This window comes from Macrobrachium rosenbergii, chromosome 2 (genome assembly GCF_040412425.1).
Source record: "Macrobrachium rosenbergii isolate ZJJX-2024 chromosome 2, ASM4041242v1, whole genome shotgun sequence".
Lineage (NCBI taxonomy): Eukaryota > Metazoa > Arthropoda > Malacostraca > Decapoda > Palaemonidae > Macrobrachium > Macrobrachium rosenbergii.
In genome coordinates this window covers 87,923,271-87,948,524 of record NC_089742.1, presented here as the reverse complement: position 1 = coordinate 87,948,524, position 25,254 = coordinate 87,923,271, and the positions used below count along the sequence as shown (strand labels likewise).

General features: G+C 37.7%; 1 protein-coding gene across 1 annotated transcript in view; it reads left to right on the top strand.

The window, feature by feature from the left end:
* Mat89Ba (nucleolar protein 6 Mat89Ba) overlaps positions 1–25,254 on the top strand; it is a 449,315-nt gene that overhangs the window by 156,333 nt on the left and 267,728 nt on the right. The window contains exons 8-10 of the mRNA XM_067121881.1: positions 4,868–4,988; positions 15,816–15,976; positions 23,072–23,193. Coding sequence (XP_066977982.1) covers positions 4,868–4,988; positions 15,816–15,976; positions 23,072–23,193 — 404 coding nt within the window. The remainder of the gene's footprint in view (positions 1–4,867; positions 4,989–15,815; positions 15,977–23,071; positions 23,194–25,254) is intronic.

The following is a 25,254-nucleotide window of genomic DNA, read 5'->3' as shown; positions in this document are numbered from 1 at the left end:
TCTCTCTGTAGTCTTTAATTTTATTTGTGTTAAAGAGCCTGTTAGATATAGTAGACCTTTTCATCTGTTGAACAGTTAGTTATATGGCAAGTAGCCTTATTATAATCCTTCTTATGTCCCAGCATATTACTTGCAATTAGCCCCTTTCTGGGCATGAAAACATCGCAGATTTTTCAGTTCTTAAAAAGAAAGACCATGGCAGTTTGCTGGGAGCACTGTGCATGTGAGGGTGATTCCCAGTCTCAAGCAGGTATACTGTTTTAGTTAAGAGTAAAATTTACACATTTCACATTTCATTCATATATTTTGTCTTTTTTGTGTATTTATGTTATGATGAATATGCTGATTGACCGAATTTTCTTTGGTTTTTTATTTTTGTTCAAAATTAAGGAACTAGTGTAAGTGCTGGTACTGTAATTATTAATTAATGCTTTACATATATTTCTTTGTGATATTTATGCTAGTTGAAGTTTTATACTATATTGTTTTATAGCATAGTGTATTTGAATTTTATTTGCTTCATCTTTTTTTTTTCAATTTAAAGATGTATTGAATGTGAACTGACTTACCTAGCAAGGCACAGCCTGTATGTCAAGCACTGAAGAAAAAATTTTTCAATGTAATTTTAAAGGTCATGTTTGTTCACCTGCACTCATGCTTCACTGTAGAAAGTGTTCAGCCTAATACTGAGGCTGCAATGAGCTGCTTTTGTTTCTTACAAACCTATAACTTTATACACTTAGATTCTTCAAGTATAATGGGTTTCATAAGAAAAATTAGTTTTAATTTACAGAATCACATTTAACCTTACCGGACTAACCTGAGATATCTTATGATCAGTGTTGTAAATATTTTGAACTTACCACGAGATATCTCGTAAAAATGTTAAATGCTATATAGGACTAATACGAGATGTCTCATGATCCACGGTGTTGTTTTAAGGCTTCTTCGAGATATCTCGTGCTATATCATATGTTTGGCAGTGGTACTTGGTGCTGGAAGTCGTGAGTTATCAAGAATGACTTTTTTTTTTTTTCTCACCAACTATACGTCATTAGTAGCACTTCAGTGGCCATCCTGGTTGTTTGTTTGTTTGTTTTTTTTTGCTTCTTTTTGCCTGTTTCTGGGTAAGGTTGGTTGTTTTATTTGACATCTTAGACTCTTTATATGTTATGTTATTGATTTATTACGTTGATGTGGCTTTTATTAGTCTCTTGACCATTTTGTGATACGTCAAGCATAATTTTTTTTCTTTTGCAACGAGTACACATTTTGAGAATCTGTTTGTTTTGTTCTTCTTTTTGACTATTTTTAGGCAAGTTTGGTTGTTTTATTTGTCATTTTAGACTGTTTATATGATATATTATTGATTTATTACATTGATGTCATGTAATTTGTTATTCTCTTGACTTTATTTATTCATTATTTTAGCCCAGTTTTGGCAAGTTACCATGACGACAGTGATACTGAAGAATCATTTACTGATCTTGAAGCACCTACTTTCAAAGTTACTGAAACTATGCATACGAGATATCTCGTGATAGACCAAAATAAGTATAATTTATACGAGATAACTCGTTAATGACCATAAAAAGGTCTCAAATTGAGTTTCTAAAAATCACTATTTTACATAAAATAATCGTAATTTTATGTTGAAATTAAGTATAGTGTCTAAACAACTTATATTTTCAATTAATTAAATAAAATAATTGGAATCTTTTTTGACAATGTTAAAAAATAGGTCCTTTAAGGGGTTAAAGCATAAGAATTTATGGCATTGAACTCTCACTCTTTAGTGAGAGCTCTTTTGATGTTATTTGCCAAGCATTCTCCTTCTATGGAAGATAAACCAGTAGCTTCTTCGAATATGCCTAGTTAACCCAGTGCCAATTCTGATCCTTCTATGCACCAGGTCCTTCTGCAGCTAAGTTGCCTCCCAGTTCTGCCACCGCTCCTATTCCTGATTCTGTTTATGTGGAGCAGAGGTGCATAAAAGCTTTTATGGGGATAATTGATTATTTCCCTGAGAGCACTTGCACTATTAATGAGACACTGCTTCCTACTTTCACCTCACACCTGCTGAGGCTGTTTGTTCTTGCACAAACAAAGAAGGTTATTACAGATTCCTGTTGTGCTTGAGATGGAGCGTCACAGAGCGGTAATACATCAGAGCTAGGAGCTGCTCTGTGAGTTTTTTTGGGGAGCTCTTTACATTTCATGTTTTGCCAGATCTGTTTTAAATGTCATAGGTAGAGCCAGTATCACATCTGGAGCTGTGACCAGAGCTGCTCAAAGGCCCAAAGCTGCAACCAGAACTGCTCTGTTGACCAGGGCCACTCCAAAATAGCCAGTCCTGTTCCAGCTGTAATGATCAGTGTAGTCATGGTTTGAGATTTGTGACCAGAATCCAAGCAAGTCTACTCTTGTAATTGGGATGCTAGATGCTCCCTGGAGATAGAAGCAACCATAAATGAGCCCTAGAAAGAAGTCTTGAAAACAAAGGATGCTTCTTTCAGTAAAGAGAGAATGAACAGCTATAAAGATAGCAGCAACTTTTGGTTTAGTTGGCCCAGCTCAGACCCACTTTGATTCTCATTTGCTTCCCCACTCTGCTGAGAGTCTCTGATGTTCAACATTTTTCATCTCCTGGATGGAGTAACGGGGCAGTGTGGGCTGTGAACTGGAAATGCTTTTCTTATTACAATCATCTTCTGATTTGTGTATGCATAGTTCCTTTTTGGAGAAAGCGCGTATATATAATTTCTGTGGTAATTTTTTTGAAATGTAAGAAGTATGAAAAGAGGTGTAAAGAATTCCTGCCCCTTTCCTGAATTTAGAGAAGTCCTGTAACTCTGGAAAGGCAGCTCTGTATGCAAGTTGGATATATATGAAGAGGCTCAATACTCTGGTAGTAAAGACAAGATTTAGCAGAATTTAGAAAGGTCTGTATTGTGGAGGCCATTGGAAAGGATGAACAAGATTATGGAAACCCCTTTGGCTGAGCAAGATCAAGTTGCCTTTGACAATAATTTAGGTAAATCATAAGCACAGAAAGGCACTGATAAGGGTTACTTATTAATAAGCTGATATTTTCCATATGTGTTGTTGTGTCCAGACTGGAGGCTGAGGCACTTTCATGTATCTTAACCAGTTATAACTCTTGGGCATTGACCCTGGAGGTAGCTGCACAGTCTTTCCTTAACTTTAGAATGCTTCCCTTCCTTTTTATCTAATAATACCTGAGTTTTTGCAAGCACTGACCAAGAAGAACTCTGCCTCTCTGAATTCATACTTATCAATTTATGTCCAAAAGGAGTAAATAAAGAGCTGACTGATAAACAAAGAATCACAGCCATTTAATCATGATGAGGAATATGAAGGATTCCACTCTTGCTTTTAGGTTTAATTTCCAGTGTCAGGCTGCAAGACAAGAATAAAAGGTATACTTGATGGATAACATAAATTATAAGCACTCAGAGTACTCCAGTTCCAAGCATTAAGTCAAGTGCAGTAATAAGGGCACCTCCTACTAGAGGCCAGAAGTAGCCCTTTTTAGGCTGAATAGGTGTTTATTTTGATGGTAGAAAACATGGGAAGTGAAGGAGGTGAGATTATAGGTCTCTGAAATACTCAATCTGGAATTGCAGCTGGTCATCTTAGCTTCTCAGGTAGGGCATAGAGAGGGGCTACCAGACGTTGACCATCAAGGAAGGTTAGCTTTGGAGAAATAGGCAGTTAAGGAGGTTGTGGACAGTTTCTCCAGGATTTTTCAGTTGCTTGCAGTGACTGTGAGGTAGCTTTTATCATAGTTCTTGCCCACAGAATCTCCAGCAGACTTTCTGCAAGATGGGGACAGGTACTATAACTCTGTCAACCCTTTAAAAAGCAAGCTATATAGTTTATTACAATTAATGAGTAAGTGTTGTCCTCCTCAACATAGTCTCCCTAGAGTACACCATGGCAGCATGTGTCTCCTTATCTGTGGCATTCTCTTATGGATGGAGGACTTAGTAACTCGGGGTTTACAAAATGCAGACTTCATAAGAGATACATTTATATCATCTCCAGAATCTGTCATTATTATTATTATTATTATTATTAGTATTATTATTATTATTATTATCATATTTCTATTTATATGTTTCTTATTATTTTTGGTATTTTTACTTTTTATTGTTAGTGTGATTAATATCATTATAGAGTTTTGCAATTTTCAATATTTGTATTTAGCCTTCTGGACCGGACTTCTGCAACCGCCTAAGGTCCCCAGATGGAAATTAATCGTGTGCAATCTGTATTTTTTATTGTTATCGTTTTTAATTTTGTTCCATTATTCTCCATATAATTACATTCATTACCATTATTATGAATTCTATTCTTTTCTACTTCTTCACCAGCTGTGTGGATACTGCTGATAATTATTTTTATTGTGTTACCTTATGTATCTAGATTGTGTGTATTGTATTTGTATATTCCATGTGTGTGGCCCTGAGCCGAAATAAAAAATATTATTATTATTATTATATACCAGATTTCTGATAGTTATCCAGTTCTGGTCATTTTAGCAGGTCGTTGTCACACCTCAATAAACATCCTGGGTAGTTATGGGTAATGTGTTTTCTAATGAAACAGATGTAAGTTTTGGAAAACAAAATTAATTTTTTTTGTTTGAGCCCTCCAACCCCATTTTTTGTTTTATCAACTTGGATAAGGTAATAAGAATTAAGAGTGTAGCTGTTTGAAACTTGGGGATCTGCCCACAGATGCTCATTACTATTGGGTGGCTGCATTCTTATTCTTTCTTTTTAAGATTGATTGAAGTGTCTGTGATGATTCAAAACAATTACTGATACGTTTTTATTTTCAGGGACTGAGGATGATATCTAGTCATGTTATTGCAATGTTGGTTACTCATCTTCTTCAGGCACGTAAAATTAATTCTCAGATGTCAGGATATCAGGTTTTTAGAACTGTTATTCTCAACCTGGGTAAGTCTTACTTGACTTTATTGATCAGATATTTTGTTTGTTTGTATTGCTCTAAGTCCAGTAACTATTAATGCAGTTTCTTTTGCAGTGCACTTCCTGTTATATTGTATAGAAATTTCTATTTTGATAGAATTATTTCAAATTGGTACATCATGGGGGCGCTGTAATGCTATTTTAAAATGCTGTGAACCAATGACTTAACTTTTTCGTAAATTTTGTACATATGTTTATATATTCACGTCCTGGACGCAAGGATAAATTGCATCCTGTTGCAAAACCTTGATGAGAGTACAGTATACAACAACCTCCAAATAACCTTTGGGTAATTCATACAATTTACAAGTTTCACTTGCGAACATACAGCTTTGCAACTCTGTTGTAGCCTATTTAGTTAAAGGCTGAGGGTCTTGCTAAAAAAAAGAAAAGCTTGCCTGCTATAGAGGATAACAAAGGAACAGCTGAAGCAGATTAGACACGTATATGCAAAAATTTTTAGTTCACAGAGCTGTTTTCTGTATGCTGATTGAATTTTGATTGATTGGCCCATTATAAGGGTGGCGTTTGTAGGCAGGCAGAGCATCCTAAGTCCCTTATGACTGTTTTAGTGTCATGTTGATGTTAAGTTGGTTGGGTGTTTGGAGGATCTTGGTATGGTTAGGGGATCAGATGTAGCCACCACTTGGGTGGGTTGGGAGGAGGAGCTGTTACTAGTAATGAATGTTCTGGTACTGGAGATCATGTTATTCAGTTTGTTTGGTTTTCTTTGGATGATGGTAAGAATTCCAGCCCTTTCATAGTGTTCATAATGATTTTAAATTTAATTTTGCTTCTATAATGTCTTAGTGAGTCAGTGTTGTCTTTTATTAGAAACAGAGTCCAAAATTCCCATGCTGTCAAGAAGAAAATGGCTTCCAATCCCTTTCTTGTATGGTAGAAGTCTTGGACTCCATCCCCAATAAGTGTAGACTTGAAAAACTAAAAATCCAAAAAGTTTGAAACAGTGATGAAGGAACCAATGGAATTAATAAGCACTAGCTCCAGCACCAGTAAGCACTTTGCTGGTGTCAACCCCAACCTCCTCCTCCTAACCCACCCACCCAGGCAGCGCCTATACATAACATCCAAACCGTACCAAGATCTTCCCAACGCCCATCCAACTTGACCTAAACAACAGACTGTAGCTAGGAGTAGGAGCTTATTACATTTTGTCACCCTGCAAACATCAACCTTGTGAAGGGTCAGCCATTCACAACTTGAGCAGCATGCCAACACCAACATTGCGAACAAAAAGATTTTGTATATAAGCTTGTGCATCTGTAGAAGCTTCATAGATTGGACAAGTAAATAGACTAATTCCTGTAGGCTGTGTTTAAATGTCTGTCCAGAATGGTAAATAAAAAAAATATAAAATCAGTGTAGAAGATACAGCAGATATTTTTAATAACAGTGTATTATAAGAGGGCCTACTACCCAAACATTATTATCAAGCGTGCAAGACCACTCATTACTCGCACTGGTTTTTGTTATGAGCTGTCATGGCAGGAGCAACCTTTTGAAATTCTTAGGCTGAATTACTTCTTTGAATCTTGAGCTGAAAACCCTTGTGGACAAGATCAACAGACTATAATACTAAGAGAGTTCCAAAGTTAAATCAGCCTGTAGTGGGAGAAAAGATATAGGAAAGGTAAATAATAAATAAATATGAGGTATAGAAAATAAAACTGGTACACCTGAATTCAGGAGACATCAATAGAGAGCAGGAATGAATATACTCTGCTTAATCATTTAGTAATCATAAGATTTCACAGCTGCACTAGGCAAACTGTTCCACAATTTAGTTGAATAAAAATAAAACTTCTAGCAAACTGTGTAGTATTAAGCCTGATCTAGAAAACGACACACTGTTTGCAGCAGCAGCCTGCCTAGTATAGCAAGCCAAAACAGCTAGGTCAGGTAAAGAAGAGTGCAGAGGATGTTTGTCATTGTAGTAAATTTTATGCAACAAATATAATAAAGTCATCTCTATGCCACAAGTGAACATTAAGGGTGGGCAAAATAAACTTGATTGATGACATAACTATCCGAGAGTTGAAGATGAGAATCAACACCAGACAATCATACTGGAGAACAGTTATCCAAACATGGAAGAAGAAAAGTTAAACCATATAGATAAAATAGCTTCATCCCAAAACACTAAAACATTTTTGTAAGATACCAACTTTTTGAGAAAAAACAAGAAGCAATTTTATGTATGTTTCTCAAAAGTCAGTCTCTTATGAAAAGATACACCCAAAATCTTGAGAGAGTTGCTGACATTGAAGCTATACCATTTAAATGTAAATTCAAAGGCATAAGTGTTCAGGATCGACTCACTAGCATACTTTGAGTTTTAGAAGGGTTAAGCTTCATTCCCCAAAGCCTACTCCACTCACGAGTATGTGCCAGATCTTTATTCAAGGGTTCTGCAACCTCAGACCTAACAAGAGTAGCATCATTGGTGTATGCAATTAGTTTGTTCTCCAGACCTTGTCACATGTCACTCATATAGAAAATAAAAAGTATCCCTCCAAGAATATTACCTTGAGGAATATGTGAAACAACATCACTAAGCTACTTTATTGGCTGTCAACACAGATCCTTTGAGCTCTGCCTATTAAAAGTTCATTTAAAAAATTAGTAAAAGATCCACCACTAAACTCTAAACTGACCATGCATGCCCTTGCACCCTGATCAAGAGCACTTTGTAAGACAATAGGTAATGACGAGTGCATCACATGTATTAAGTCCTTTACAAAACCTAAACTGTAATGCTGGCAGCAGGTCATTATCTTCAGCAAAGATACAAAGATGCTTAGAGAGCAACTTCACAAAAATCTTAGATAACACAGGGGTAATTGAAACTGTCTTACATTCTGAGGGGCAAGAGGACAGCTGTAGTTCTGTAGGTAATGCAGGAATGTTTCCCCTTTCTCAAAACAGATGGAAAACCTGCAAGTCCAACTAACTTTCAGAAAATAGTAGTACAGTAATCTATGAAATCAGCAGTCTTTTTAAAATAGATGTGGAAAATCCTGGTAGGGTCTATGCCACCATACCCATCAAGGCCCAGAAGCAAAGTTTTGACTTCTCTAGATCTGATGAACCTTCTACAAAAACTCAGTTCCTATGGCATACTTTTCCTCTATCTTACTCTAAAAATGGTTGCCTTTTCTTATTGTGCATTTACCAGGAGAATTAACCATACAGGAAATCCCCTGGACTTGCGTTCTCACAATTCGCAGACTGCAATTCGCGGAATTTTCTGTGGAACCTATCTATAAATTATTTGCAGGAAGCCCACCCATTCGTGGATTTTTTCGTAGGGCAATATTCTGTATTTTCATATTATTTTTGTGACAAAATACTGTACTGTACGTACATATACAAGATATTATAAAATGATGATTCACAGTACTAATTGTCAAATAATATTAAATTTATTAAGATTAAATAATAACATTAAATAATAAAATTAATAATTTCTCTCTCTCTCTCTCTCTCTCTCTCTCTCTCTCTCTCTCTCTCTCTCTCTCTCTCTCTCTCTCTCTCTCTCTCTCTCTCTCTCTCTCTCTTATTGAGATGAGATCATTTTGATGCATGTGTAATATGTATGTTTATTTGTTTTGTAAGATAAATGATTTACTAATTTTCAGATATTAATGTAAACACAGCAAAATATCAGTTCATTAAAGAAAATATAGTGAATTAGTAAGGTTTTAGTCCAATCCCTGACCTTTTTCTGTATCCGCCTTAGGGGGAGGGTTGAAGGCGTACCTGTCATCATAAAAAAAAGGGTTAGCACCAGACCAAAGAGTCTCTCTCTCTCTCTCTCTCTCTCTCTCTCTCTCTCTCTCTCTCTCTCTCTCTCTCTCTCTCTCTCTCTCTCTCTCTCTCTCTCTCTCTCTCTGTTACTGGCTGGAAGGGTTAGAAGTATTTACATATATATTTGTAAGGGTAAAATGTTTAAGATGACTTTGAAATTATATTAATATCATTTCAAAGGTTAATACAATAATAGGGTAATAGTTTAAGGTTTGTTTGATGTAAGATGCAAGTTGAAGGTATGCATTTGGTATTTGAACTTTCAAGATAAGCAGTTATAAGCGTTTTTAGAGGCGGGTGTTAACTATTGACGGATTTTAACTGTTCGCAGTTGGTTGTGGTACACATCCCCAGCGAATATGGCGCGTTTACTGTATGATTGGCTGTTCATATCATTTGCTCCAAAGTTTGGGAGAGGATAAGAAAAAGTTAGTCCCTTCTTTTCCTTGTGTTTAAGTAAATGGCAAGACTCCAGACTTTTCATCTCCAGTGAGGCCTCCCTTTGTAGAACTGTAGACAGCACCATCTAGTTTGGGTCTCAGACTAGAACTCCATTGCATGGTTACAGTGATACTGTGCTTTGCATGGCACATTGTAGATGTTAGTAAAAGCTCTTTACAGTGTCTCTTTGGCCACAGCTGCATTGCGCTGTGCTTCATACTTTTTATCTGTTCAGCTGAATCTCTTCTTATTGAGCTGTCCAACTTCTTCAACTGTACCTTGTTCCATTTTAGTGTTTCATTCAAGAACAAATCCTTCAAGTGAGCCACATTCGTTTCTACCTAGTTAGAATCTCTTTTTCTTTTTTTCTTTCTGCCTTCTAAACCTTAAACACTTTATTGCTAGCACAGATGTCTACATTTTTAAGGGACCTCATTACTTAATGGTGAACATATTTGCCCAGTGTTTCATTACATGAATAAAATCAGTTCCATAGGTCAGGTTGACTAGGCCATGGGCAAATCATGAGGACATTGTGAGGTACTGCAGTGGTCCCCCATTTTTACATGGGGGCAGGTTCCAGAATCTACTGCAGAAATGCAAAAATCCCCTCGAAAAATGCTTATAACTGGCTTATAACTGCCAAATCCCTTGTACCCCTTAAACTAAAATGCTTGTAACTGCCTATTTTACCATTTTACTGCTTAATTTGATATTTCAAACAAAAGTATACCTTATATTATCGTACTAAAACAATTTAATATTTCAAACAAAAATACACCCCAAACCATCATCCCAAAACACCCAAAGTAGCTTTACATTACAGTACTCTCCTACTACTGTTACTCTTAAGTAGGCTATATACACCCCTGAAATGCTTATAACTGCCTATTTTAACAGTTCATCTCTAAACTTGACAGTTCAAACAAAAATATACCTCAAACTGTCATCCCAGAACGCCCTAATATCATTTCAAAGTTGTGTTGCAAAATTAAGTACCAGAGTGTAACTGGTACTCTTAAGTATCCCCTATCATTCAGACACATTTTCTTTGGCCTACATAACTTTGTGCATTGCCTGGGTGTACATTTTATGTTTATTGATATTTTCCTGTGTTGTAATATGATTTTGAAATGATGTTTACTGTACAGGTACATATTTTAGGATAGTCCTCACCATCTCCCATAAACTTATTAAAAAATTCTTGTCCCATATCTCTCTCTCTCTCTCTCTCTCTCTCTCTCTCTCTCTCTCTCTCTCTCTCTCTCTCAGTATACATATTTAATGAGAAAACAGTGCAAAATATCTATAACACGTTATTTCACTTACAGAATCCATTTATATTGTATTGATCTAATCACCAAATTTCTTATGTAAACATAAAAAAAAAACACGAAAATAAACAAATCCAGCAAGTTCACGCAAATCGACAAAGGTAGTGTTGCCATGTTGTTTTCTTTGTCTGGTTGATTGTACCATATTTCATTACAAGTTTAGTTGACTATGATTATCACATATATTATAACATTACACAAGAGATTATTTTATCACTGTTGATGTTTCATCTCTAATCACCGTAAAAATATTTAAAATCCTAATTTCATACGTAGGCATCATCCAACATTCGTACTCTCCTCCCAGCCATTGTGAAGTCTCATCACCAGCAAGTTACTGTGATCCGATATTAACACTAAAGTTCTCTCTCTCTCTCTCTCTCTCTCTCTCTCTCTCTCTCTCTCTCTCTCTCTCTCTCTCTCTCTCTCTCTCTCTCTCTGATATGAGAAAGATTGATTTTTGTATGCATGTATGTTTATTTGTTTTGTACAGCATAGTTTTATAGATAAATGTGATGTTACTTTGTCATTCATTTTTTTATATTTTCCATGCATAATTACTGTACAAGTTTTTGCATTTCAATTAAAGCAGACTGGAAAATAAAATTAAAATAATCAGCAAATATATCAGATACTGTATAGTATGCTCTATCATCCAAAAACACATTACAGTACAGTAATATTATTTCAAATACATCTTATTACCCTTAAAAACAGAGAAAGAGAGAGAGAGAGAGAGAGAGAGAGAGAGAGAGAGAGAGAGAGAGAGAGAGAGAGATCTTGTTAAGCTCATTATGGGCCAGTGAGCTTAACCCACCTATCATTCTAAAATTGTCTGTTGGGCCCCAGAATGAGCTTTTATGGTCGAAAAACGCAGTTGTAAGCTAAAACTCTTACATTCTGTATTCAAAAGATTTTTATATAATTTGTATTGAAAAAACATTTTTAGATATTTTGCTGTGTTTAGAGTAATTTTTGAGAGAGAGACATATGTAAACTTGTTAAGCTCAACAGAAAATTCTGTTGGCCAGTGAGCTTAACCCTCGGTCAAACGTAAGCTAAAACCTACTGGACGTCAATCATTTACCTTCATTTTGCAACCAATTGGACTAAAATATTTCGATGTTGGGAATTTTTTGCCAAGTGGATTCTTTCATCACGTTGTCGTAATGTTTGCACGACGTTACAAAAATTTCAACCAATTTCGGTCAACAGAAAATAACTTGACTCGACCGAAATGGTCGAAAAACGCAATGGTAAAAAGCTAAAACTCTTACATTCTAATAATATTCAATCAAGTACCTTCATTTTGCAACAAATTGGAAGTCTCTAGCACAATATTTCGATTTATGGTGAATTTTTGAAAAAAAACTTTTTTCTTACGCATGCGCAGTAACTCGGCCGAAAATTTCAGAAATTCTTTTGTCATTTTGTTGTAATTTTTGCACTGTTTATATTAGTCGTTACATAAAGTTTTATATATGAAAATGTGTGCAATTTCATGTACAATACAACAGAAAATAACTCATGGTTGTAGCTTTTATCAGTTTTGAAATATTTTCATATAAATCACGATAACTGCCAAAATTTCAACCTTCGGTCAACTTTTGACTCGACCGAAATGGTAAAAACGCAATTGTAAGCTAAAACTCTTACATTCTAGTAATATTCAATCATTTACCTTCATTTTGCAACCAATTGGAAGTCTCTAGCACAATATTTCGATTTATGGTGAATTTTGAAAACTTTTTCTTACGTCCGCACCAGAAATTCTTTCATCACGTTGTCGTAATGTTTGCACTGTTTTATATTAGTCGTTACATAAAGTTTTATATATGGAAATGTGCACAATTTCATGTAGAATACAACAGAAAATAACTCATGGTTGTAGCTTTTTTCAGTTTTGAAATATTTTCAAATAAATCACGATAACTGCCAAAATTTCAAGCTTCGTTCAAATTTAACTCGACCGAAATGGTAAAAAAACGCAATTATAAGCTAAAACCCTTACATTCTAGTAATATTCAATCATGTACCTTCATTTTGCAATAAACTGGAAGTCTCTAGCACAATATTTCGATTTATGGTGAATTTCTGAAAAAAAAAAAAAACTTTTTCCTTACGCCTGCGCCGCAGTAACTCGGCCAACATCTCAGAAATTCTTTCGTCATGTTGTTGTAATGTTTGCATCGTTTTACATTAGTCGTTACATAAACTTTTATATATGCAAATGTGTGCAATTTCATGTAGAATACAACAGAAGATAGCTCATGGTTGTAGCTTTTATCAGTTTTGAAATATTTTCACATAAATCACGATAACTGCCAAAATTTCAACATTCAGTCAACTTTAACTCGACCGAAATGGTCAAAAAACGCAATTGTAAGCTAAAACTCTTACATTCTAGTAATATTCAATTGTTTACCTTCATTTTGCAATAAATTGGAAGTCTCTAGCACAATATTTCGATTTATGGTGAATTTTTTGAAAAACATTTTCCTTACGTCTGCATCGTAACTCGGCTTAACATCTCAGAAATTCTTTCGTCTCGTTGTCGTAATATTTGCACCGTTTTATATTAGTCGTGACATAAAGTTTTATATATGAAAATGTGCGCAATTTCATGTACAATACAACAGAAAATAACTCATGGTTGTAGCTTTTATCACTTTTGAAATATTTTCATATTAATCACGATAAATAGAAAAAATTCAACTTTCGGTCAACTTTAACTCGACCGAAATGGTCGAAAACTGCAATTGTAAGCTAAAACACTTACAGTCTAGTAATATTCAATCAATTAGCTTCATTTTTCAACAAACGGGAAGTCTCTAGCACAATATTTCGATTTATGGTGAATTTTTGAAAAAACATTTTTTTACGTCCATTCGTTACTTAATTCATGCATCATTTTGTGATAATATTTTCTCTGTGTTGCTTTGATCGTTTTACAATTTGTTATATACCAAAATCATTGCAATTTAGTGTACAATACAACTAAAAAAATTAACTCATTAGCTTTAACCGTTGTGCTTACAGCGCGATTTGTATACAATTATATGAGTTTTTTCTTTTTCGCTGTCATATATTCCAATATTTATATATGATAATGATATTTTTTTTCATTTTTGATGGTTGCATACTAAACTTCAGGCAATGACAAAAAAAGGAGCCAAAAATGAACTCTTAATCTTAAAAACTAAGCGTGCTGTGATTTTTTGAAAAAAACTTTTTTTCCGCTTCGGCGCTAACTCTCCGAACGCTGCTGGCATACGGGAGACGTTTTTGTAAATAGAGGCTCGGCGTTTAAGGGTTAAGAAGGTTACGATTTGTGGTACAGATTTATTTATTTTGTATTAAACATTTTATTGATATTCTGCTGTTTACATTGATATTAACATTTGAAATTTAGTAAATCATTTGTTATCATAAAAATGTATTTAGTCAAGAAAATAAAATGAAAATACAGTAATTAGTGAATATTGCTTTATGAAAAATTCACGAATTAGTGAAAATTCCCTTGCGGACAAGTGAATAATGTTTTCCACAAAATCTGCAGCAAAATGAAACACGGAAATGTGAAACGCATAAAAATTGGAGGACACTGTACAGGTAAATCTAATGAAACTACAGGTGTTTAATACAAAACTAAATGATGTCTGCAATAAAATAGTGTTATTTTGTTGTGTAGTTTCAAAATTTAAGGTAAACTTTATCCATAATTACAAACCTCATATTTTCTTTGCAAATGTTCCTATTGGGTTATAGCCTATTTGCAAGGTACGCTGTAGATGACACTCAAATTGTGATTGGTAAGGGTGAGGAATGACAGGTCAGGAAAGTATCAGATATTAAAGTAGCAGGGTGGAGACCAGTAGAGAAATTTAAGAAGTTCATGGAGAAATGATGCAGATCTAGACCTAGTCCATGTGGGAATTCATGTAGAAAGTACAGAAGTCAAAAAATAATGTAGAGAATTTGTTATCAGGTTATCTGACAACTATTATCCCCGTATCCCCCATACAAGGGCAGGAGAACTTACTCTGGAAACGGTTGGCAACAATGGTAGCTCATGACCGAAGATACCTCCAACAGCTCTCTCTCTCTCTCTCTCTCTCTCTCTCTCTCTCTCTCTCTACTTTACTGAAAACTTCCTTAATGTGTGTGAATCTCTCTCTCTCTCTCTCTCTCTCTCTCTCTCTCTCTCTCTCTCTCTCTCTCTCTCTCTCTCTCTCTCAACTTTACTGAAAACTTCCTTAATGTGTGTGAATCAAACCCTAGAATACAAAAAGTAGACATTTATTATGCAAATCTAACAAAGGACAGGTAAATGAAAAACCTTGTATGTTATGTAAATCATCCCAGTAGTGCTATATCCCAAAGCAAAATAAGACTATTGCAAGAAATCATAATATGTAGGAACTAACTCCCACTTCCCACAAAACAAACCCAACATCCACTACATAAGTTTGTCTGTGGTCTGTAAAAAAAACACTTAGGCACTTTGGCCATAGTTTCATTCCCATAAGGGGCTATGTGCCATATTAAGGCTCTGCCTCACTTGAAACATTCTGCAAGATACAAAACAATGCCCATCAGACCACAGTTCATAACACATAATATACACAATAAAAATATCAAATAAAGGCAAGTATTAATCACTGCAAATCAGTCAGATCTGTAATGCAAAGTCATAAAGGTTAGTAATTTTCCTAAGTTTCTACTCACTTTCAGCGACAGGGAATTCCAATTCCCAACATGTTCCAATGCGTCCCTTCAGTCTGGACTCTCACCAAAGAATGAACAGTTTTCCACTAGAGCCCATTTGCATATCATTTTTGTAATGCACTCACTGACGTACAATTCCATTTAACATCCAGAAAATATGACTCAGACCAAACCAAAAGATTCCATGCCTTCCAATCCCGCTATGATGGAAACTTCCATTCTTGGACACGTGTCACCAATGACCCACTAAATCAAAGGTGGTTGTCCAACAAGTGCTGAAAATGCGCCAGATCATGCTTATTAAAAAAACATACTTCCCAGTTGCAAAACAGCTGAACACCACCAACAAGTTCGTATGTCATACATACCTTTGTACCCCCATTTAATAAATTCATTCCTTAGTCTACATATTTGGAACTGTAATAGAAAATTGAGGAATTATGCATGTGTATACATTTTTCAGACTCTGTGGACTGGAGTGTAAAAGGGACATGTATGAAGAATGACTCTACAGAGGATGTGCCTTCTCTGGGCAAACTTCATGATTTGTTTGAAGTTGTATTTATGGATCCATCTGGCAGGGTTAATTTGGCAGGAAATTTGATGAAAGAGGACTTTTTATTGGTAAGTAGATGAAAGCTGGTATTTCACTACATCAGACAGCATGCTTTATATGCACAATAACATAGTGCTTATAAACATACAACTGGTTTAGTGTTCTTTAGCTTCACTTTTTGAAAGCGTTTCTATGAACTTGACTTGATTTACCTATTTTAATCCTTTTGTTTTAATCTGGTCTTCAGGTGTAAGACTAAAGTTATCGGTGTAAGGAGGTAAATTTTGGGTGAACACAGCTTTTCTGCTTAGGTTGTTATTGAATTAAGTTATATGGCGCTTTAGCCTGATGATGACCAGTCCAATATTATTTTTGATTATGGTGATAGGTGAATTAAAAGTTTGATTTCGGTACTAAGTCTCAGCCATGGGTTTTCTCCATATCACCATGAATCTGGCTAAAGGTTACATATTTAAAAAAATTCTTGGAAAAATCATTGGCCAGATACATAGAATACAGCATAGAAAGATGATGTATAATTGTAAATCAGGTATCATTACATGAAGTTCTTGAGAAAATTCACATGTTAAGCTGTTGACAGGTGGCAATAAGGATACACCCTGTATGAATTACAAACTTGGTCATTCGAAAAGGTGCAACTATAGAATGTCGAAATTCACATCCAGATCACAGTGGGAAAATCATGTTGCAAATATAGTGGCAGAAAGATATGGCATCCAGTGGCTGGAGATTGGATTAAGATTTTGAATGCAATGAAAAGCAGTAGGTATGGATGTAGCAGAACAAAGACCTGAATGAAGTCCCAGGAAATCTTGGAAGAAGTGGATAGATGAGGACTTAGACCAGATGAACAATGTAGAAGGGTTGTAGAAGGGGCACAAACAAAACAGAGGATAATGAACTCATTTTACATTGAACCCCATAAGGAAAAAGATGATGTAAATTATTAACAGTAATGATAATTAGGCAGCAAAGGAATAACATGTCAATTTCACAATGGGTGAAGGGAGACCTTCGTTTGATTTCTCTTATAGATTGTGATTAATATACATTCAGTATTGTAGATGGTTGTGCAAAAAACAATTTTTAATTAAAATCCTTAGAGGATCTAAATTTATAATGTTCTGTTTGCACTATTGAAGACCACCATAAACTTGTCACCGTAGGTTTGTGACTTGTTCCAATGAGAACATAAACTTTTGTGTTTTACATGGATATACTTTCTGTGAAAGTATATCCATGTAAAACTTGGTAACAAGGTAGTTAATGAGCAGCAAGGGACAGAGGAATCCTACTTTCCTATTCCTCCAGTTCTTGATGGTCGTCCACTGCCTCATTGCAGATCTTGGCTACGTCTACTGGGCTGTTGGAGAGACTTTCTGTTTTTTGTATTCGTTTACCAAAAATCTGTCTTGGCCTGGCTTTCCTGGGAAGAGGCCTCTCATACTCAACCTTCTTCTGGAGTTAGCTCCACCTCTATTTTATGAGCATGGCTCGGGAAAAATATTTGTTTCTAGGTTCCCTATGGGGAAGCTGGTATTTCAGGGTTGCCACCACAATAGTTCCATACTGTTATTAGCTAGGGAGTGGTCTCTGTTGTCATAATTCATCAGGATTCTTTCCTGAGAAGATGTTTTTGCAACCCTCATTGATAGCAGTTCTACAGTGGCTGTTAGAGGAGTTTCTTTGATTCCAAGTGGTTCATGGTACTTTGAACAGTCTGAAGTGCAGACACCCATTAGTTGGAGTATTGATTGTAGGTTGAGGGACTTGTAATCTGATCTTGGGAGTCTTCTTAGCTTCCTTCATCCTTCTACTCTTATTGAGTTGCTGCATAAAATTATGACTTACCGCGACTTACCGTTTTTATGCTGCAGCCATCTGTGATTAGGAAGGACAGGATCAAAGTATTTTCCTTGTTGGTCATGTTACTTACTTCCTGTATGAACAAGGTCTGTGTTATGCCCAATTCATCCCTGTGCTTGTAACGTCTTATGTTCTCTATTTTCTTTTCATCATTTCATTCCCTTGGATGTCTGTGAAGACCCAAAAGGAGATTTGAGATGGCCTGGCTGATCCTGTGATTTGACAGACTTGCAAGTTCAGGGTAATTATTGAGTCTGATGATTCTCTTCACCCCACTTTTGTCACTTCCCTGGGAGTCTCTGCCTCCTCTCAGGGAGACTTCTCCAGCCTTATCGACTTGGCTAGGAGATCAGCTTTCACCTCAGCCAAAATTATGTTTTCAGCTTAGGAACTAGCACACCTTCTCAAGAATATTTTTAAGGTTTTCGAAGTGATGAGCTTCCTAGATTGGGCGGTAGGCGCTCTAACGTGCAAGATTAGAGACTACTTCTTTTTGCCTCAAGATACTTCTGCGGACTTCTTAGGAGTACTTTCCTGTATTGACGGGGCATTCGTGACAGTACACAGGAGTTAGCCAGTCTTTACGCTATGGGTGTACATAAGAAAAGAGAGCTTTGGTGTTCTTTTACTTCAAAAGGCGTCACTCCGTCTCGGAGATCGGCCCTCCTCTTCTCCCCCTTGGACAAGACGCATCTTTTTCCTCAGGCTACAGTACTAGACATTGCCTCTGACCTGCAGAAAAAGAACACTCAGGACCTGCTCTCCTAATCTGCGAGACGCTCCAAGGATTCTTCGGCTCTTCCTCCCAGATCTTCGTCTCCGCTGCAGCCTACCCTTTTCGGAGCTCCTGTTCTAGAACATATACTGTACTAGAAAAAGAGCATATACCCATTTCCTACAGCATTCCATCAAGAAGTCATCCTCCAAGTCTTCCACCAAGAAATGAAGATATAGTCCTCCGTACTCAGGATTGCGGCTCCTCCTCCTTTGGGAATGGTGGGAACAAAAAGGAGCAGAATCCTGGATAGTGTCTGTCCTGAAAGAGGGCTACACTATCCCCATTTTGAACAAACCTTCTCTAGTCTGCAAGCCTGTTGAATTGACGGATTACTCTCCTGGCTCAGAGAGATTTGCTGCTCTCTTGATAGAGGTCGAGTCTCTTGTTCAGAAAGAGGCTATAGAGGTACAGTAGTAGAGGACATTCATTCTCTAGGGTTTTACAACCGTCTCTTTGTATTCCCCAAGTCATCGGGGGGCTGAAGACCCGTTTTGGACATAAGTGCACTAAATGTCTTTGTCAAAAAGACAACCTTCAAGATGGAAGCAAACCAAACTGTCCTTGCATCCATTCACCAGGGAGATTGGATGGGATGCATCGACATGCAGGGCACGTACTTCCATATTTCAGTTGATCCGACTGCGAGAAAGTACCATAGGTTTGTGTTTCAGGGCAAGGTGTTCCAATTTCAGGCTCTGTGCTTTGGTCTCTCGACAGCTCATCAAGTGTTTACCAGGGTATTGGCTCCCCTAGTGAAGTGATTTCATTTGATGGGGATAAAGATCTCTCTATACCTCGATGACTGGTTACTACGTTCCCACTCCGAAGCTCAGTGTATGGAGGACATTTGCACAACTCTTCTCTTGGCCCAAGACTTGGGTCTCCTCATCAATTGGGACAAGTCTCATGACTCCTTCTCAGGAGATTTCTTATTTAGGAATGATGATCAACTCTCGGGATTTTTGGGTTTTCCCAGTTCCGAAGAGAATAGACAAGTGTCTTCAGACAGTAAAAGAATTTCTGGAACTAGACTCTTGCTCAGCCAATCATTGGATGGGCCTTCTAGGTACCCTCTCATCCATGGAACAATTTGTCACTCTGGGCAGACTACACCTGAGACCTCTGCAATTCTTCCTCAGAGCCAGCTGGAACAGGAAAAAGTTCCTGGACTCGTTTCTGTTCATGATAACGGTAGAAATCAAGAAGGGTCTTTGTTGGTGTAGTTCTAGGAAGACGCTATCAGAAGGGAAATCTCTTCTCCCCCTGAACTCCAGCCTTGAGTTCTTTTCAGACGCGTCGAACCTAGGTTGGGGAGCTTTTTTAGGGTTGAAAGAAGTGTCAGATGCCTGGACTGAAGAACAGCAAAACTTTCACATCGATGTAAAGGAGTTACAGGCAATATTTCTGGGCTTATAGTGCTTTGCTTCAGAAGTTCACGGGAAGACGGGAGCAGTGCATTCAGACAGCACGACGGCAATGGCGTACATCAAGAAACAGCAGAACTCACTCTTTCTCCCTGTACGAAGCAGCAAGGGTTCTTTTTCTTTGGTTACACCAGAGCAACACACAGGTGACAACACGGTTTATCCAGGGGAAACAGATCCTTCCCATGGAATGGACATTAGACCCAGTGGTTTGTCTGGATCTGTGGAAGCTCTGGGGGAAAACCATGATAGATTTGTTCACATCCTCCAGGAATCACTGACTTCCTCTCTTCTGCTCACTAGTACCAGATCCCTTAGCATGGACGACCAATGCAGTGTTGCAGGACTGGTCGGGCAAAGGGCTGTATGCCTCTCCCCCATTCAGTTTAGTGAGACAAGTCATCAACAAATTCTGGTCTCATCAAAACTTGCCCATGATTTTGATAGCCCTTTCTGGCTAGCCAAGGAGCGGTTCCCGGATCTACTGGAACTTCTTGCGGACTTCCCAGTCTTGCAATTGCGAAGGGTAGAAGACAGTCATCTGATAAAGTTTACGAGGCTAAGTAGTCTATTATCTTCAGGTCTTGGTGCAGATGAAATAACATGTCCTCTTCTAATACCTCTGTAACAGAAATAGCAGACTTTCTTCTGTTCTTACGCTCCACTAAAGGACTTTCCACTTCTACCATTAAAGGCTACAGAGCAATGTAGTACTAAAGTGGCTGACCAGTTCACATTTTGAGCCCATACAGTCTATCTCTTTAAGGGATCTTACCAGAAAAACTTTTTCTGGTCACCTTGTCCATTGCCGAAAGATCTGCGAAATCCATGTTTTGGACAAAGATGTCAGATTTTCTCAGGGGAATGCAGTTTGCTCCTTTTCCCTAGAATTTTTAGTCAAGAACGAATCGCCATCGAATCAATGGCCTCATTCTTTTATGATCAAGAGCATGTCAGAGATAGTAGGCCCATCTGAAGAAGAAAGAGCTCACTGTCCAGTAAGGGCCCTTAAGTTTGATCTTCATAGAACGAAGACTATTCATGGTACATCAAGGAACCTTTGGTGTTCTGTGAAATATCCCTCTCGGCCTTTGTCTAAGAATACCCTGGCGTTCTTTTTCAGGGACTTGAGCTCAGAAGCCCATTCCATGGTGAGCGACGACTCTCTCTCCTCATGCAAGGTAAAACCCCATGAAATAAGGGTGGTTGCTATGTCTTTAGTGTTTAAGCACAATTGTTCCCTCACGTCAGTTGTGCAGTCGACATTTGGAAGTGCAAGTCAGTGCTTGCATCTCATTTCTTAAGGGATATCGAAACTACTTATGATCAGTGCAGTACCTTGGGTCCGTTTTATCCGTTTTAGGCGGCTGGTGTGGTGTTGGGGGAGGAGACATAGAAAGCAATGTCCTTTCTTTTATCTCTTCACCTTGCTTAGGGTGTTGAGTTTTTTGGGAGCCTGGGAGTACTATGTACTTGGAGTACCCTCCAGTCCTTTGGTTTTAATGCTTGGGTATTGGTGTTTTTAAATATTTTTTTTGGTGGTTATGGTGACTATATTTGCTCTGGTTATTTTGTGTGGCACTGTGCCCTGGGCAGGGGCATCTTTTTTTCCTTGTTAGCCCTCGGAAATTAGTCCATCGCTACAAAGCACCCACTGTAGTAGTAGGCCCTCAAGGCTTTACCGCCTCGCCTCGACTGGATAAGATGAGCACCAACCAGAGGCAGTATCTACCTGTAGCAGCTCTCTTGTCAGGTAAGGTTCAACAACATTGGTACACTGTTCGCAAATTTCTATCCTCAAACCCATTACTATTAACATTGTTTTGGGGTAGATATGTCCAACCTTCCCACCTCCATTCAGTGTGGGAATCAGCTATATAATTGCTTGGTAAGTTACTTATATAAAAATGACATTAAAAATGACATTTTTATAATAAAGTTTTCTTTATATTTACCCTGTAATTACATGATGGGAGCCTGCCTGCCCCCCCCCCCCTCACTTGGACATAAGGGCATAAACATGTTGAAGCTCTTTGCTATGTTGTACCTCTTCTTCCCCCAAAAGTGGGTGGGGCATGTTACCATAACCAAAACAAACTAGTGCGACCCGCAATTTCAAAATTTTAAGCTGCTGGTTAAAAGAAACTAATAGCTATGTGATTACTGGGTAAATACAGTAGATATAAAACTTTATTTTAATATAAAAATGTCATTTTTATATATACTTAACAAGTAATTACATGATGGGAGCCCACCCTCCTCCCTGCTGATGGACATAAGGCATGAACAGATCGAAGTTATCAGCTAAAGTCGTTCCAAATGTTCCCGCTAGTGGGACTAGAACATTTTTTACAAGTTTTACGACAGTGAACAAAATTGCCAATACTGTAGACCCATCTAAAAAAAATTTTTTGAGCAATAACACTTTAGGATATGTTCATTTAGACAAAAGTCCAAAAATGTCAGCAACTCAATTTTGATCATTCTTTTAAATTCAAAGATTGGCACATACCTTAAAACAAAACAAATAATGGAAATTTCTTTTGTTTTACCAAGCATTGTGATACATTCTTTCTTTCATCCCTGTAGGGGTTAGTGCCATCAGTGCACCTCATGTGATGCACAGTAGGCATTACTTAAGGTTCCTTGCAGCGTGCCTTCAGCCACTAGCTGCAACCCCTTTCCTTCCTTTTACTGTACCTCCTTTCATGCTCTTCCATTTTGCTTTCAACCCTCTCCCAACAATTGATTCATAGTGCTTCAACTGCTCTGAGGTTTTCCTCCTCTTACACTTTTCAAACCTTTTACTGTCAATTTCCATTGCAGCACTGAATGACCTCATAGGTCCCCATTCTGGGCCTTTGGCCTAAATTCTATATTCAGTTCAATTCAGTTCAATTCAATTTGTTCTTTCATGTTTTAAATTTTAAAATGTATTTCAGTTTTGTTCAGTGCCTTCCAATTTCAACTTCATCATACATATGTATTTGTGTTTTATTCTGCTGATGTATTTATTGCATTTCATAAACAAAATTTATATTGTTTTACATTAAAGTAATCTCTGTGTTTTTTAGCTGAAACATGAGGCACATTTGGCTCTTCAAATTTTGAATTCTTCATCTGCGGATAGTTTTGAGTTTCTTTTCATGAAGAAAAGGGAATTTTACCAGCTTTGTGATCAGATCTTATCTCTGAGGTAAGTTTCTTATTGAAATTTATTAGTTTTAAGGTGAATCAAAATATGGCAATTTTTCCCAGAGTGGCTTGTTTCTCCATTAATATTTTTTGCATGCTTCATGCCTCTGTCTTGTGCAACACACTGTAGGAAGCATTAAAAGTTTTTGGCAGCCTCCCTATGGTGTGGCTGTACAAGTTTATGACCTCATATCCGTAATTCTAAAAACCGAAATTTTTTTTGGAGAAATGCAATCATTTGCAAAAATCAAACATTACAACTATATTTCTGGGTTCGACCTGTGTCACCTGGTGAAATATCCATTTAGCACATATTTCTAGGTATAAGTATTGCTAAAAATACCAGAGAAAAAGCTAAGTACAATGCCAGGGTTACGACCCCCAGTTCGAGCGCCAATTAATGGCGTCGGTATACACAAAGGGTGAGTGTTGCCACTGCCACAGGCCTCTGCCCTATAGAGATCTCCAATCTCAAAATCCCGAAAATTGAGGAGCCGTCACATACCCCAACTTCTTCTCCCAGCCAACCAACACCTCAGCCGCCATCTTATCAACATTCCAACTTAGCACGCTTCAAAACATCACCGTGTTTTTTCTTGGTGCTATTTTTAGGTGATTTTTGATCTTGCATCATGTCATCCCTCCCAGAGTTTGCATCACCTAAGTTGAGTACCATCTCCTTTTGGTTTTTTCTTACAGAGGCATCTTATTTGACCTATAATTTATTATTTACCAGGTAATAACATGATGCCGCTGATCGCGGCACCTCTCGCCTCGGCCATGCTGGACCCTCAGTCTTCGCATGGTTTTAGCAGGAAGTTACTGCTAGTTTTTCTATATAATTTTATATATATATACTCCTTTCATTGGAGTTTTATTATTTGATCACCTTTTCGCTGGTAGGGGGTTGGGAGCCCGTTTCATGATTGAGCTTGGGTAGAGTCGGAGGTTTTTTCCTCCTCCCTCCTTTCCGATCGTAAATTCCCTTTTTTCTCGGGTCCCCATCCTCTGCCAGCGAGTAGGTACATTTTCCATGTTGGTACTGTTATGCTCATGACATTTCCTAATGTATACGGTGATGGATGACATGTAAATTTTTGGATTAATTTTATTGTGATTCAGCGTTAGGGTCAGCCATATTGGATATCCCCGCTTCCCATATACCGCGGGTTGCTTGGCCTTCTCTACATCTGAGTCTTTTACGTATCCATAAATATATTCAGTGCATATATATATGTTTTTATGTTTCACACATCATCTGGTTAACTTGTTATTTTAGTACTTGAAGTCAGGTAGTTTTATTCGTTTAGGTATTTTCTAGCCTAGCCTGCTCGACCGCCCATGAATCGGTTTCAAGCGAAGTTAGGCTAGCCAGGATAGGCTCTTTTCACGATGCTCATGCTTCCTAGCTCTCCTGACCAGGTCGTTTTGAGGCTTTGGAGGGAGATGTTAGGTTGTTGAGGGAGTTCTTCGTTCTCTCTTGGCCCATCTGACCATGCTGTCACGTTTCGGAAGGTGAGGTTAGGCTAGTGAGGCCCTTTCCCCCTTTAGCCCACCTGACCAGGCTGCGAGGTTTTTGGAAGGTGAGGTTAGAATAGTGAAGGGTCTCCTCAATTCATAGCCTCCCACCTGACCAGACTTTCAGTGTTGGAGGGTATGGCCAGACATTGCGTGGTTTCCTCCTCCTTCCCCCCCCCCTACTGTAGCACCTTTTCTGGCCTTCCTGTCCAAGTCAAAAAGTTTTGACTTTGGAAGTTGGTCTGGGATCTAAGGTTGCACAGTTCTTTTCATGTATGTAGCCTAGTCCTTCCTTACCTATCGATTAGCATTTGGAGTGTGACCTTGACATCTCCCTACGCGAGGGACGCTGATCACTTATGATCAGCACCCCGTGGGGAGTTTCTGTCGGCTTCCAGAGGGTGTTACCCACCCTTCTGGCCACCGCTTATCGGTTTCCGCCACTCTGCTTCCTTTTCCCATTGGCGGCAGGTGTTTCGTTTGTTCGCTTCCCTCAGGGTTTGCTGGAGCATCGAACACAGTCCCAGGGATGCTATCTTGACTT